Source organism: Pseudophryne corroboree, chromosome 4 (genome assembly GCF_028390025.1).
Source record: "Pseudophryne corroboree isolate aPseCor3 chromosome 4, aPseCor3.hap2, whole genome shotgun sequence".
Classification (NCBI taxonomy): Eukaryota; Metazoa; Chordata; class Amphibia; order Anura; family Myobatrachidae; genus Pseudophryne; species Pseudophryne corroboree.
This window is the reverse complement of record NC_086447.1, coordinates 681,784,184-681,801,445: the sequence shown is the minus strand read 5'-3', so window position 1 is coordinate 681,801,445 and position 17,262 is coordinate 681,784,184. Positions and strand designations below refer to the sequence as shown.

General features: G+C 41.9%; 1 protein-coding gene across 1 annotated transcript in view; it reads left to right on the top strand.

Annotated features, from left to right (window-relative positions):
• The first annotated feature begins 366 nt into the window (after positions 1 to 366).
• The window catches only part of ESR1 (estrogen receptor 1), a 507,877-nt gene continuing 490,981 nt past the window's right edge, over positions 367 to 17,262 (top strand). Inside the window, exon 1 of the mRNA XM_063917872.1 lies at positions 367 to 989. Coding sequence (XP_063773942.1) covers positions 553 to 989 — 437 coding nt within the window. The 5' untranslated portion in view covers positions 367 to 552. The remainder of the gene's footprint in view (positions 990 to 17,262) is intronic.

The following is a 17,262-nucleotide window of genomic DNA, read 5'->3' as shown; positions in this document are numbered from 1 at the left end:
AATCATAGTCAGGGTCAGACTAGTATCATACATTGTTTTCCTCAGACATTACATTAAACAAGATAAGTCATGCTCAAGAACTTTTTCCCTGAGTACAAAAATGAGTGTTATACGATTATTAGCGGCAAAGGGGATGAATTATTAAACTGGATAGCAAATAAATAGTAAAAGGAAAAGAACAAAGCTTCAATAATCCAGTTGTGACATACCAGTGTTTCAACTATTGTCAATTAAACACAGCAGTGCCTGGTGCCTTGCCAACACCATTGTGTAAATTAACCTCAATAAAGAATGACTTTAGGTTAGGAAGAGAAAGAATCAGTTAGGCAGAGGGAGGATGTATTTTCATTTTCTGGCGTGTTCAGCTCTCACTTGTACCCTCCTCCTCTCTAGAGCCTGCTGAATACCTGTGCAGTGCTGAGCTACAGCATGATTGCTGATCAGACTAACATCAGGTTGTGTTCTGTCGTCAGGAGTCCATTCATGTGCTGACTCTCCTGCCTTGGCATATAGACGGTCAACAGCCATGCCACGTTCTCGCTGCCAATAGTTATGACCATGCCCCTTCACAGCAAAACCACAGGAATAACCTTGTTGCATCAGATTCAAGCTTCAGAATTGGAGACGATAAGCAGACCACCACTAAAGTTACCACTTGAGAGACCCCTTGGTGAAATGTATGTGGAGAGCAACAGGACAGGGATTTTTAACTACCCGGAGGGCACTTCTTATGACTTTGCTGCTGCTACTGCACCAGTCTACAGCTCTGCCAGCCTCAGCTATGCAGCAGGTTCAGAAACATTTGGATCCAGCAGCCTGGCTGGACTTCATTCCTTGAACAACGTGCCACCAAGTCCAGTTGTTTTTCTACAAACAGCACCGCAGATCTCCCCCTTTATTCACCACCATGGCCAGCAGGTACCATACTATCTGGAGAGTGAGCAAGGCTCATATGGAGTAAGAGAAGCCGCGCCTCCTACATTTTACAGGTAATTTTAACTATATGCTGCGAAAATTAACTTCTATACCCTTTATGGTGTCCTAAACTAAAACGTCACAGTACACACCAGTATATTTTAGCATGTTACGTCTCCTTTCTGTACATAATTTGGAGTTACAGCACAGTATCTCCATTTTTTATTGCCACTGATTCTGTATTTAAACTAAAAAAAAAAAAGGAAACATTTATTTGCTTATATAGTCACCCTTTTTCTTTTCATTTCCTGTCTTTGAATACAACAATTTGTGTTACTAAAAGTGCTTGTATGAAGTACTGTGACATCTATCAAAAACATACTGTTTTGGTCTTTTTAAAATTACCCTTCTACCCTTGGAAATACATAGCTAAGTGTCTTTGTACTAAGCCTCGGAGAGAGATAAAGTGTAGGAGATTTAAAGTATCAACCAGCCAACTGTCATTTTTCAAACACAGCCTGTAACATGGCAGTTAGGAGCTGATTGGCTGGTAGTTTATCTCCTTCCACTTTATCTCTCTTCAAGCCTTAGTACATAGACCCCTCTATCATGAAACTACCGGGGATGGCAAATCTCTACTTTATATAACAAAACTGATTGCTTGACACATTTACTTTTTGTTTAATGGAAAAAAAAATATTTTAACTGCATTTATCTTCTATTACTAGGAGATAACTGATATTGTTAGACTCATCTGTATTTTTTTTATACGATTGCACATTGTATATTGTAAAACTTACTGGTTATTTTCTCTTGTATGGGAATATTTTTCAAAAAAAGTTCTATCAATATATATATTTTGCATTAAGACGCTTGCAAATATTTAAGTTACGATTAGTTGCAGGATGTGGTAAAGACTTTGCAGCATTCGGCTGCCGAGATTAATGTTTAGAAAATAAAAGCAACAAACCTATTGATTTTTCTAACTTTGCATTCATATCTGTATGTCTCACCAATTATGAAACTGGGGATTTTTGAGAACACTTGTGTAGGACCAATTTGCATGATAATTATATTGGTAGCGAGAAATGGTCAACAAGGTGAGCTTAGTAATAGCCTTCAGGAGTATATGATGTAATTTATTTTTATTCTTACAAAAATAGTTGTTGTTTTTTGTATTTTTTATATTTCTTTTGTCTCTTTAACTGTTATTCTTCTAGACATAACCAGGTGGTGACATTTCTGTACCATGTTGAAAATACTCAGAAAGAATAATTTTTACAATGAAAATCTGACCAATTAAACACTAAATTAAACTGTATTCAGCTACAGGCAAGCATTTTAGTAATGTTTTATTACTGACGGACTTTAGTTAACTTTAAAATGGAGGTTGTTTTATTCATGTTGTACAGAGTAAAGTTATTTTTACTTTTTAATTCTTTAATTACTTGTTTTATGAAGTGTACAAGTGGTTGATTTAGGAATGTACACAGCTTCCTGTAACACTCTGTAATAATAAAATTGTCTAATGCACATGATGTGTAAACCTAGCAGATGGCACCAGGTCACTGTGACAATGAGCTTTGATTTTCATACTGGCTTTAACCCTTTTTACTGTACTGTGCACAGTCTATTTTGCTGTGATAATTACTGTTGTTGTTGTTGTTATTATTATTAGGAAAAGGGAGAAGTTACATGATCAAAATAAATATTAATTCATACAATAGTTGCTAGTCACATGTCAGGCATGTAGTGTTTGGCTTGAGCCAATACTCACGTGTTTAGCAACTGACTTATTCACCATGGAATGTTTTAGTGTGTGTCGATGCAAGTTGTGAGCATCTGGGTACACTAAACATGAATGCCAGATGCTTGATGGGTAACTTTCTAGGAGATGTTCTTTTTTTGCATATATAAACCATAACCTATCTGTAGCCAATTTCTGTATACATTCTCTAGAAACATAGAATTTGATGGCAGATAAGAACCACTTCGCCCATCTAGTCTTCCCATGTACACACACACACTTACACACTAGGGTTAATTTTTGTTGAGAGCTAATGAATCTACTAGTATATTTTTGGAATGTTGGAGGAAACTGGAGTACCCGGAGGAAACGCACGCAATCACAGGGAGAATATACAAACTCCACATGGTTAGGGGCACGGTGGGAATCGACCTAAGTGCTGTAAGGCAGTAATGCTAACCATCACACTGTCCGTATTGCCCTTTACACCATCCTCCTTACTGCCTTTACAACATCCGTACTGCCGTACGGAAATATATGGAAATATACAGCTATGGGGACATAGCGCTGCAATGGATAGAGCTTATTTTTAGACCAAACTCAGTTTAGTTACTGTATGTCAAAAGTTATTTATATTAGTCCTCCAGTGACAATTTGGGTGTAAAAACAACAATTTGTTACATACATGTGCTGTATGTATGTGCCAGGAAAATAGTACAATAAATAATATTACTTTAAGTTTTAGAAGTCATGAATATGTTTAATTGACAATGATGGCTTTTCCGGAAAAAGGATGTATCTGTCCATAACTCTGATCACTGGTGTATTGGTTTCCATTAAACACTGCAGACACAATATATTTTTAATTTGATTCGGGTGCTTTGCAAAACACACATTTTGGACATACTGTACACTAGAGACCAGTTTATTTCTAGAGTTGATGATCAGAAAAAAGAGGCAACAAAGAAAGAAGAGGAAATATAGGAACCAGCTAGTTGGGTAAAAAATTGCATTAATAATAAGCTAATAATCATGCGAGGAAAAGATGATGTGAGAGTTAGATATTTCACCTATATACCTATTACACAGATAGTTTACTGACCAGTTGCATTAATATAAATGTCTAGTTGTCTTTTTCATATTAATGTAAATATTACTCATCTCCCCTGGTTGTCTCAAGCGCCCAACAGTAAGTAATCTGTGACTGCTGTCATAACAAACAGTAGGAAGTAGTCTGTGATTGGTTGTATCAGCCACAGACTGAACACTAGAGGGAGCTTCAGGCCGCCAGTAATGGTGCGAAAATGTCTGAATCCAGAAAAAATTGTGCCGTGACCAAAGGGCTTGTTACTATAAAAACGGAACCAATCCAGGGTTTGCCAGACATCTGGTAACCCTACTTCTATTAAACAACAAATAGAAATCACCATTCCTGAAACAGATGTCATCTCTATGCTACTATTCATAATGAATCGTCTGTCTTCCGCTGCCTGGGATTGAACTGAGTGGCGCAAATAGATTTTTAATACTCTGCTCAAGCGTGATGAGTTTGTAATGACTTGGACCGTTGGTGGGTAGATAACTCCGTAAAGCTTTGAAGATAGCAGCTGTTTCTGGATGGTCAAGTCCTGAATACAACATGCTAGACAATGTACAGTATATTGGAAAAATGGCCATAGGTAGAGTAGGCCTTTGGGTCTGTTGTGCAAATGTAACACTAAAACATCTCCCGTACACAAAAAAGTAAGTGTTTCACCTTTAAGCATTTCATATTAATAATTTCAACAAAAAGTTCTGAAAACAAAAAAGGTAAACTATGTTATTACAATTTTCAAGCCCTTTCACTGCATGTTGTAATCTGTAGTACCATAAGATTACATTATACATTTCTTGGACAGTTAACTTGTCTGCCTGATTCCCTTAATTCTTACTAGAAAAGTATATTGGACCCCGGTCACCTCAGTCTCCGCGTTCCGCCCTCCACACTATCCACCCCTCACATGCATACACTCCACCCCAATAACCGTCCACACTGCTTGCTCTTATCTTTAGCCGGTTCAGGCTGAGGGTCTTCTCCAACAGTCAGCTAGGGTAAGGTGCACATCCAGGCTACTGATTGAAGAAATGGAACAAACCTTCTGAATTTGTTATATAGGTCCTATGACATCCCTGCAATTATCTTGGGAAAATTCAACACCCAATTGATGATCCACATTCTACCTCTAAACACTTTTCTGTAACTTCGTCTCTCAGCCACTTCTGTTGGGACGGTGCTTCTAGTTTTTATCATGACCCATGACCTGATCTTATGTTGCCTCTGATTTGCTCAGTTTTTTATTTCTTTAACACTTTCTCTCATTTAGGGGCCTGTTTATCATTGAATATTTGCGACATATTCCTAGAAGATACCTATAAATATTAAGGAGCAAAGGGCGTAGCTATAGTAGGTGCAGGGGCGCAGATGCTATAGGTCTTGTGCCATCCAAGATATCTTCTGAGAGAGATATCTTGAATGAGATATCTTCTGAGGACCTTCCGTTTCCAACTGCAGCTGCAGCCCCCTATAGGCTTCAAGCTGTCATGTTTTCCAAGTCTGGAATGTGAAGTTTGGCCTCACCAACTTAACGTCTTCTTCAGATGGAGGTGTGCCGCTTTAGCCTATAGGATACATTCTGCAGCAAACACTGGGAGAGGGTTCTTCCAGAACCCTCCCTGGCAATGGCTGTAGCACATTCATGGTCAGCAGGCAGCGCATGTGCAAAACGTCCTCGGTCACTGAAATAGAAGTGAAATTATTGCTTTTGCAATCATTTCACTTCTTTACACATTGCAGAGATGGTCTCTTTTGGAGCCCCTGTCCCTACATGTGAAATTTAGTATATTCAGGGGAATGATAATTTCTTATTGCCATGAATAGTGGTGAAAAGAAATTTGTGTCTAAAACCCGCTAATTAGCAAATATGCCCCTTAGACCATTATCAACAATCTTTCTGTACTACAGCTGTACTCCTCATTTTACAGTGGGTAAACCTGCCACGTTTAGTGTGCCCACTGCGTGCAGGTGCTCTGAGTATTCACCCACGATCCATAGGGTTGCAGGGTGCACATACTCCTGCAAATGTGTCACACGTGGGAGTGAATAATCACACTCACAATAGTTTCACACATGTGAGTATGAATGAACAGGAACACATCTGTACTTCAACTTCTTTGAACACTAAATCAACCATGCCTCCTAGAGCTGTAGAGATCTCAGTTGTAAGTTTCAAAATCTTTCCACCTTTCTGAAATAACTTCTCTCACCAACCCTCTTGTGCACAACATAACATCGGAGCTGCAACTAGACTCTTTGGTGCCCTGTGCCAGAAATAGAATTGGTGCCCCCCCTCCTGGCGGGGAAGGGGCATGACAAAATTATTCCCAGAGAAAGCCCATGCTATGATGCCCCTTTCTACGTGTGAGCGTGTGAGTGTGTGTGTGTGTGTGTGTGTGTGTGTGTGTGTGTGTGTGTGTGTATATATATATATATATATATATATATATAGGAGGCGATCACGAGACTGCCTGTCGGGATCCTGGCGGTCAAAATGCCGATGCCAGAATCCCGACAGATGGTGAAATGCCGCCGCCGGAACCCCGGCGTCACAGGCTTTTCTCCCTCTATGGGTGTCCAGACTATAACGCCCGCAAGGGGCTTTCTAGCACTTGCCCCGCTGCTGGCACACTGGTGGCTGGGGTCCAGATGTCGGGATCATGACAGCCAGGATCCCGGCCTTCGATAAAATGTATGTAAAGACAAATTGTCCGGCACTCATTATACAATACAACATGCAGCGGTGCCCGGCTGATAAGGTAATATACAGACAACAGGTAGGCAGCACTCCACAGACTTTCAATAAAGTTAACACCACTCCAGGAAGTGTTTCCAAAGTTTCATGTATTTCTACATTTTGTCAAGGAATTTAATATGAAAAAAAATGGCGGTACTAATCTAAAATCACAAGTTGATATAAGATTTATAAGTCTTCAGACACGTAGGCTGGGTGCACACTTGGCAGACCGATTTGGTGATCTATACACCAGAGGTTCTCAAATGTGGTCCTCAAGACACCCCAACGGTCCAGGTTTTAAGTATAGCCACACTTAGGGGTCTATTTACTAAGCCTTGTAGAGAGATAAAGTGGACAGAGATAAAGTATCAGCCAATCAGCTCATAACTGCCATGTCACTGGCTGGGTTTGATAAATGACAGTTAGGAGCTGGTTGGCTGGTACTTTATCTTCATCCACTTTATCTCCATACAAGACTTAATACATGGGCCCCTTAACCACAGGTGAGTGGTCTATTTACTAAGCCTTGGATGGAGATAAAGTGGATGGAGATAAAGTACCAGCCAATCAGCTACCAACTGCCATGTTACAGGCTGTGTCTGAAAAATTAGTTATTTGTTGGTTGGTCTGTACTTTCTCCGTTCGTTTTATCTCCATCCAAGGCTTAGTAAAAAGACCCCTTATTCAGTACCACAGTCAGTTTGATTTAGCCATCTGTGTTGACCCTTGGATAAACTTGTTGAGGTGCCTTGAAGACCACGTTTGACAACCTCTGCTATACACACTTACCAATTCTCCGCTTGATGTGTTTGGCCAGACATCACAACTGGGCAGGCATTTAAATTTGCCCTTCCAGTTGTTATGTAATTGTTGGCAGTTCCTGCGGCCACATAACAGGTTGGTTATTGGGTTGCCCCTAGACACAGTAGATGTACCAATATATCCGCATGATAGATCGGCTTCAGCCGTGCTGCAGGGCGGTCTTGATATGTCTGTGAACACATTGGCTGCCGATGCGCTAGCAATTTGCTGTTGGTTAACTGCACGAACGATATATTGTATAGTGTGTCTGCACTATATATCGCATAGTGTGTACAGACTGCCTATCTTTTTTTGTTTTAATTCCACAGATTTTTTCCTGTTTCTAGAGCAAGTTCTAATAATATGATACCAAAACAAAGATGCTGATACTGCATACCATTTGGTACATCAGTTAAAGCACTGCTTCTATACAGTATATTCATGACCTCTTGGCTGCATTTTACATTCACTACAATGCTGTATTTGCTAGGCCTGTAGGAACCTATACTATTGTATCCTACTTATTAAAACTCTACATTATGCGCTCTTCATTTCTTTGGTTCACCCATCTCTCCTCTTCTTATATCAGTAGTGGTACACATACTCTCCTCTTTCTTATGTATACCACTTTCCCTTAGGGTCTGATGGGCTTTAGCTTCACTATGGGGAGAATCCAATTGGGAGCGAGGTAGAAAACCTTGCTTACCTCCCACCCAATTTTGGATTACTGCAGGTATGCGCACTTCTAATACCCACGTTATCCAATAAAAATAGAATGGTACTCACCTATGTCCCATACCTCCCAACTTTGCATGATCCTGAGGAGGGACATATTTGCACGCAAAAGGCACGTGGCCTAAATTAGGGGGTGTGACCTTATGGCTTGGGGATGTGGCCTCACTGGAAGTGCTGCATTTACAAGCCACACCCTCCCTCCTCCATTTTCATCACTGATGGGGCATTCCCAGTGCTTTGTGAGTTGCTGGCCATGCCCCCTGTCCCTCTCCTTTGGAATAGACGCTGTGAACAGGCGCACAATGGCTATTCTAAGCAGAGCAGAAAGTGAGAGTGGATCTCCCAACTAATCCCCCTCCGCTGTGTCCTGCAGGTGTGGACTGCCCCGCCAAAATCAGGAAAGTTGGGAGGTATGCTCTCTGGGGGTCTCTGGTCTTCTTTGTGGCTCCCGGTGGTCTCCTCTCTATCTTCTCACTAGCAGGGTACTGCTGGGAGGCTCCAGGGTGTGCTAGGAGGTGCAAGGGCTGCTGGGAGATGTAGTTCTCATAGCGGCCAGATTGGGGGGATGACTCTAGCCAGGGGGTCACGCACACACACTGGAGGTCTCTCACACTCACACAGACACTCACATAAGCCTCACATATTCACCTCTGCTGCAGGGGACCGTCTCCTGGCACTGGAGGAGAAGACCTCACTTTGTTTGGTGAATAATTATTATAGACTAATTAAGCTAATTGGAAACTTTTAATTGCTTAAATAGTTCTCAGGGGTGGTGTCATTGGGGTGCCAGAGCAAGACCCAGTGATTTTTTTTAGAAGCTTTTTATATATGCATCATTGGACAACATCAGTGAAAGCATTTGGAGACTACTGAGCACAGCATAAACGTTGGGATATCACTGTTTGGTACAATCTTCAGCATATGTCATGTGAATGGCCAAATATTCTCTATAAAGTGCTGCGGAATATGTGTGCGCTATATAAATAACCGTCAATAGCATACCTCGATACATGACCCTCTGCAGGAGGGACAGAATGCTCTGCTCCTGGACTTCCCTCTTAATTTATGATTGCCATCACCTGTGCTGAAACACCTTTCTTATCCATTAACTTGTTCAACACAGGTGCTAGCAATCATAAATTAAGAGAAAAGTCCAGAAGCAGAGCATTGTGTCCCTCCTGGAGAGGGTCATGTTGGGAGGTATGTAGTAGTACTGGTAGTAATCCATACCTTGGAATATTCGTGATTCCATTAATCATATCAGGACATTTTTTGTTGCAATCTTCATGGCATATAGGATCCTTTGTTGTATGTATAAGCTAATGGTACAGCTGTTGTGTTTTTGTATGTAGCAGCTATGCGAAATTATGCAACAGCAGTAGGAGGAGTCTTAAGTAAAAAGACGTCCACTGCTGGCTTCTTTGATACCCTCTGCATCTGAAGACGCACCATTGTATCAAGTGCATGCACATTGGACATCTGAGTACTCAGAATGTCTGGCAAAATCACGCTGCTGTGGCCCATGAAGCTGCATCCTCAGACACAGCCACTGGCTTCAGCATGCCCAGAAAACAGAGCCAAAATGCCCCCATTTTCTGGAATGCTCCCTCTTTTGTCTCCTCAAAATGCCAGCAGCGTGTCAATCATACTGCTGCCTTTGGGGCACTGCGAGCAAGATCGCAGGACCTCATCAGCACATGTGCATTGTGGCTCATTCGTATGAGCAGATCATTAAACATCAGAGAATTACGTAAATATCGGCTATATGTAAATCTCTGAATCAGGCCCACAATCAAGGGCATAGCTACCATAGGTGCAGGGATTGCAGCTGCTATAGGGCCCTGAACTGAGACGGGCCCACCTTCCCTTTAAAAGTTACATGTGTTATATATCATTGGGTGGTATGTATGTATGTATATATATATATATATATATATATATATATACATGTGTGTGTGGGACCCTTACAAACTTTTGCCTTGGGGCCTACAAATATATCTAGTTACGCCCCTGGACCTGCTCATTGTAATGTGGTATAAAAAGAACTGGATGGCATTATAATGTTACATAATATGAACTGGGGCAATGTAATGTGGCACAATAGGAAGTGGAGGCACTATAGTGTGGCAGAATGGTAGTGTGTGGCATAATGTGTACCGGCACCTAGAATGTGATATAACGTGAACTAGGACACAACTATGGTTCATAAAATGAACTAGGGTACTACTATGGGGCATAACATTAACTGCTGAGAAGAGGTGTCTCTCTAGAAGCATTGGGACAGGGGCCTCTTCAGAATGTTGCGATGGGCTCACAAAGATCTGCTTGTAGGACACTACCAGCACTAGCTGAAATCTCTTTCAAATCTAATGGCAAATTTGAAAACCATTAAACATACTGGCAACTTTAGAGTCACTTTAAAGGACCAACAGCAGCAGCTAGGAGAATTTCATTAGATATACAGTTGCAAGAAAAAGTATGTGAACCATTTGGAATTTCCTGGATTTGTGCATAAATTGGCCATAAAATGTGTTCTGATCTTCATCTAAGTCACAACAATAGACAAACACAGTCTGCTGAAACTAATACCACACAAACAATTATATGTTCTCATGTTTTTATTGAACACCCCATGTAAACATTCACAGTGCAGGGTGGACAAAGTATGTGAACCCCTAGGCTAATGACTTCTCCAAGAGCTAATTTGAGTCAGGAATAAGACTACCTGGAGTCGAATCAATGAGACGAGATTGGAGGTGTTGGTTAAAGCTGCCCTGCCCTATAAAAAACACACACCAGTTTTGAGTTTGCAATTCTCAAGCATTGCCTGATGTGAACCATGCCTTGCAGAACATGAAATAATATAAATATATATACAGACACATGAAATAATAAACCCCACGTATTGGAGTTCTGAATGTTTTCCAATATTATGTTGTAAACGTAGCGCTGAAAGGTGAACTTTCCCTATTATGTAATAATATCATGCTCTAATGAATAAATATATTGTCCCTATGCTACTGGCTGTAAATTATACAGTATGCACTGTTGTAAACACCATTCAATTTCTCTGCAACTGAGTAACATCATATTCTTCCTTCTCATCTCAATTTGTCACAATTTCATTTTTACAATTGAAATCTTTTTTCTTAATGTCGTGATGCTAATTTCTTCAAGACGTAAGTTCCACATTGCTAGTAATTCTATGGTTTTATTATTCCTGTGAAAGCTATTTTTTTTTCTAAGAATTAATGAATTTAAAAAATAAAAAAGGTTTCTTTCAGCATTGAATCTGTCATAGTTCCAAGAAAAATGGTGCATCCTCATGTGACCTCGTTACATGAAATGTATTTACTAAGTGACTAGCCTTTGTTTGACCTTGTTAGATGCTGCTTTTCTCAGTGACTTTTAGGAGACTTGAAAAGAGCAAATAGAAATGATTTTATGCATTATAAAAATATCTTATTACTTAGACCTTGACATTTGCTACATTAGCAGTGACGGTTGCAGTATATCATTGCTGAAAGTTAGATGAGTGAAGCCTACTGCAGCAGTTCTCAGCTGCAGTAATGTCTGATTTGTATTCCTTGCTATTTAGTATGGTATTCTCGCTATGCAAGGAGTGCAGCTCTCCCAGGCCCAGGGAGGGACTCTCAAATTCTTTAGATTAAGAAAATTTGAAATCTCTTTTTTTTTCCCTTACATCAGAGCCCTATGTGAAACTCTCTTAATACTGTAAGGCAGGGCTGGCCAAACCGGTCCTCGAGATCTACCAACAGTTCATGTTTTCCAGGCCTCCTGGAGATCTGTAGAATTGTCTGTTAGGAATGAATGCAGCACATATTAATTAGTAATGACTACACCTGTGCACCAGCTAGGTGGTCTGGAAAATGTGAACTGTTGGTAGATCTCGAGGACTGGTTTGGCCAGCCCTGCTGTAAGGCATTTAAATAAATAATATGTAATTTTATATGTAATTGGTGGACACCTAACCTCTTGTTGCACTGTCCCCTTTAAAGGAAATTTGTTCCTCAGATCTCCTTCCTTCCGACTAGTAGAATGTTAATGAACTTATGAATTCCCCAGATACAAACCCTAAAGTTAGAATTTTTGAGACAATTCATTTTGAGAATTCCAAAAGTGCACAGAACTCCTATATGATATGACTGTATCATACTGGACAGCCACAACATCTACACAATTGGGTGCCAATGTTAGTTTTTTTTTCTGTGTTGTGCACTCTGAAACTGTTAAGAGGTTACTCTACTCACAACTCCTTCTTTGAAGACTGTAAAATCTGCTACTGCATTAATGCACAAGAACAGTATTTACAAAGCTAATTCTTTAAGGTTATGATTTGCAAAGTACACTACTTGTTTATAGCATACACCTAAAATAAGGAATACCTAGTAACCAGGATATAGGGGTCCGAGTTCCGCGTTCTTACTCTTCATTGCAGCAGGGACCTTTCAATAAGGACTCTGGGGCTAATTCAGACCTGAGCGACGCACAGCAGCGATCAGGCCTAAACTGCGCATGCGCTGGCGCCACAGTGATCAATCAGGCAGAGGTGGTCGCTGGGCGGGACAGCGGCATTTAGCTGCCATTTAAGGTGCATGGTACAGCCAACGCAAGCATGGCTGGACCGTGCCGGTGGCGGGCCGCGGTGGCTGCGTGATGTCACACGCAGCAGCTGCCACCCGGGCAGCGATGAGTTGCTCCCGGCCATCGTGCAGGAGCTGCGCTGGCCGTGATCTACTCCTGAAGTATAAAAGCATCGCCGCTGTATGATGCTTTTGTACTTCTGCGAATTCAGGGACTGACATTCGGGGTGGGCTAGCCCTGTGCTGGGCGTCCCCCCGCATGTCAGTGTCCCTGAACGTAGCTGTGCTATATTTGGGCGTTATTCAATATGGCTTGCAGATTCTGCGAAAAAGCAGAATCTGTAATGCTTTCTTTCGCATGCTGGGGGCCGTCCATCGCAGATCAAGGCCGCCCAATATGCGAACGGCCTGCCCAGTGGCTGAAACTGCAATTTAATTGCGGTCGCAGCAACTGTGGAAGACTCTCTGCATCCGCAGCTAGGCTGCATATGCAGGAAGCCCGCTGCCATTTTTTAGATCAGAGCGGCTGTGTGTGACGTCACGTAGCCACCCCCAAAAATGCAGCCAACCTGACCCCGTTTTCACTGCATCGCCGCTGCAATGGTCCATTGCCGCACGCGAACACTTCAGCGTTCACACCCGCTATGAACCGAGCGTATTCATCCCCTGCGCACACACTGGATGGTACCTGTGCACTGCCGCCGCCGAGGTTATTGTGGTCGCATCGCTTAGCAATGCAACCTGAATAACCCCCTATATCTCCTTATACTTAAGGTACAGACAATAATTAATCAATAATAAAGAATTGGAAACGTAAGTCATTACTATATCAAAAATGGAGGTGCTTGGCATTCTAATGGGCCCTACACACTTAAATATGTAACTGAATGATATGAAAGTTCTCTTTCACTAATGATGAACAATGCGAGGCACCGCGCCCGTTCATCGTTGGTGCCGAGTCGCTTATGCATGCAAGCCAATATGGAGTCGGGTGACGGGGGGAGTGAAGAAACTTCACTCCCCCCGCCACTCCCCTCCTCCGCCAGTCAACCCGGCGGCACATCGCCGTGTGTGTATTGCCCTGAGAGACAGTAGTTTTATTGAACTCTTCTGGGAATCTGTACATGTGCTTAATTTTAGGGTAATCCTCTAAGCCTACGGCAGTGATGGGCAACTTGACATATGGCAAGGGCCACATGTGCAACCATCCAACCCTCAAAAAGGTCACACATTATCCTTAGTATCAAAAATGAAAAACCAGACCCAAAATTCCCTAATCACAGTTTCACCACATAATTCATCCAAAAAAAGGCCCAACATCATCTCACTTGCACCAAAATTCCACCGCATGCCACTCAAACACTCCACTGCAACAAAATGCTCCCACATGCACATACTGTAGATGCCCATTTGCTATAAAATGTCCCCCCTTATCAGATCCCACATGTATTTAAAATTCTTCCACCCATATGCTACTCATAACTCCCCAATGCACCTCCAATTTCCCCCATGCCACACAGATGTCTCACATGCCTCTACATGCCACTCAGACCTTCCTAATTGCCCCAACAGTTCCTCACATGCAACTCAGACCTCCAAGAATGCCACCAGGACCTTCAAAAAAATCACCCCACCCCTCTCCACTTGCCATAGAATGCCATGAATGCCACTCGTACCCCCCCCCCCACATGTTCCCCACACGCTACTCAGATCTACCTACATACCCCAAACACCTCTGAACATGCCACTCAAATCACCTGAAATGTAACACAGATTTCTCTCATATGCCACTCATACCTCCCTGAATGCCGCATAGAACTACCCACATGTTCCCTACATGCCCCCCAGATCTCTTGGAAGCCATGTAGGACTCAATACCACTTACTCACATGCCATGCAGACCTCGCCAAATGCCACTGAGACCTTTCCACTTGTTCTCCACATGCCCCTCAGACTTCCCTTCATGCCATTCAGGTCACCACCCATCCAACTCAGACATGCAACACATCTCCCTTCATGCCACCTACACCTCTCCACATTATTGTACGCATGACACTCAGAGCAACTCACATGTTCCAAATTTGGCTTAAACAACCCAAATGTCACCCTTGCCCACATGCTACTCAGATCCTCCACACAAGTCCCAGACACATCACATGCCATTCACACCACCCCACAAGGCAAACAAACTCCCCTCATGACACTCACATTTCTCCCAAAATGTATATAGGCAAAATGGGGAAAAAAGTCATACCCACATTTTACTAATCCTGTCCGCAATTTTGAACAGGTCACAGGTATTCACTCAGCCACACCCCATGCCACTCACATCTTCACATAGCTCCATATTCATTTGAATTCTCCCCATGCCCCAACAAATTGGTACTTCAGACAGTGCGTGCCTTCTCTTACTGGCATTCCTTACATGCACCCGCTCACTGAAAAGTTAATACCTTTCCAAGCCCTGCAGAATAAGAAGGGTCAGCACAGAGCACTCCCATCTCTGATCTGCTGTGTGAGTCACGTGACCTCCCTGAAGTGTGCTGAGGAGGAGATTACATGGTGTAGAAAACATTGGCTTCCATTCAGACATTCAGAAAGTTAATATACAGTACCAGAGTGGGGCATAGCTGAAGACTGATATAGACCTGTTTTGAGGAGGAGGCCTGAGACTTCAATCCCATCACCATTATTAATCTGGACCTGTTTGCAGGCTAGTAGTATAACGATTACTCCTTTGCTTCCTTACATCTCAGCTGTATTGTGTACTGAGAATTGTGGTGCTAATTGTTACCTGTGCTCTGTTTGAATTTTTCTGTTTATGTAATGTTAAATTCTGTGTACCCTGTATTGTTCTAATGTCTGCCGTATGTACGGCGCTGCAAAACAATTGTGGCACATTATAAATAAAATTTTATAATCATAAGGTTCGGAATATGATGATTCAAGTACAGAATCTCCTTTATCCCTATTTTGAGTAGATCCGTATTTTCAGTACTAAATCCCCCTGGACGGGATCCCGGCAGTCGGAATACAGACACCGGAATCCCGACCAGCACAATCCCGACATATTCTCCCTCCGTGGGTGTCCACGACACCCATAGAGGGAGAATAAATGAGTGTGCCGAGCGTGGCGAGCGCAGCGAGCCCACAAGGGGATGCTTTGCGCATGCCCCCCTGTCGGGATTGTGCTGGTCGGGATTCCGGTGTCGGTATTCCGACTGCCGGGATCCCATCCAGCGGGATTTCGTACTGATCCCGATCCGTAGACTTGCTCTACTGTTCTTTTCAAATTAGTTAATTTTAGTATACAATGACAAAACTATACTGGTCTTAGAAGTTGCAAATGCAACCATCAGAGCATCCTTTATCAAACACAGGCCCTCGTGCAGCTTTAGTAGCAGTTTTGCTAAAAAAAAAAAAAGCTTTTTCATGCACAGGGCACCAAAAAGTCTAGTTATGGCTCTGACTCTACCAATACTGTAGATGTTAGTTTACAAACACAAGACACTTCTATCACAAACCATAGCTCTGGAGAAACATTTGGGGCTGTGTGGGCAAAACCAGCACTCTAGAGAAGATGGCTAGGGATTGATACTACCCTTTAAAAAAATACATACTCTCATATCAGTTGCTAATGCATATCTGACATCATAGTAAGTAATATGTACTTGTAAATAGATGGGATCTGCCATTGCATTGATGCTAAGAGATTCAATTCTTGATGTCTCCATTAGTGCCTTTGAGTCAAAGGACTGTACTTAAAATTGATATGACTTACGCTTAGTGGATTTGAAGTGTTTCTGCAAGTGGATATTGTAAAGTAGTTGCATACTTATTGACATGAAGAAAACATTGTACTATGTAGAACAAGCAAAGAGATATGGCAAATATTTTAAGCTTAGCAGACAAGACAGTATACTGTAGTTAAAATATATTTCAGCAGTACAGAATTATTCTTTTCAAAGTTACAAATCCGGGTATATCCACATAATTTATGTGGGCCATATATCTACTCAGCAAGTCCCCACTTTACAGATACTGACACAGACCGGCAAAATCCTACTTGTTAAATTATTCTGACATGACCAGGTCCCGGTGGGGCTCTCTTGTAAACTGGAGAAGGTATATGTGAAAAATAATTTTATTTTTTTTTTGTATTATTTAATAGGGTTGGATATGGGTCTCGTGACCACCGGTCATATAACTACATCCCATTTAATATCCCATATTACAAATAAGTATTGACTGGTTCTTTTACGTACATTCCACCATGCTGCAAATAAGATGTCACAATCAGGTCTTAAATGCAGATGTTATATATTCAAAATCCAACCAATATACAGTGGTAGATCCAGAAAAAATTGCAGGGGAGTACCATCATTAAGATGTAATCTCCTATCTGTGCTTGCAGTGTTTACAGCATGTTGCAGTCTCCTAAATTCTAGTTGACACTTCTCTGGATCTTGGAATGTTGTGGCCCTGTATTGGAAAAGAGGTTCACAAGAGAGTTACCAGGGTCATCATGTTCCAGTTTCACAGCGTGCATGTCAACACTATGTACACATGTGCATGAGGGGTGGTCTTCAGTATGCCGACTGACGGGATCCCGGCGCACAGTATACCGGCG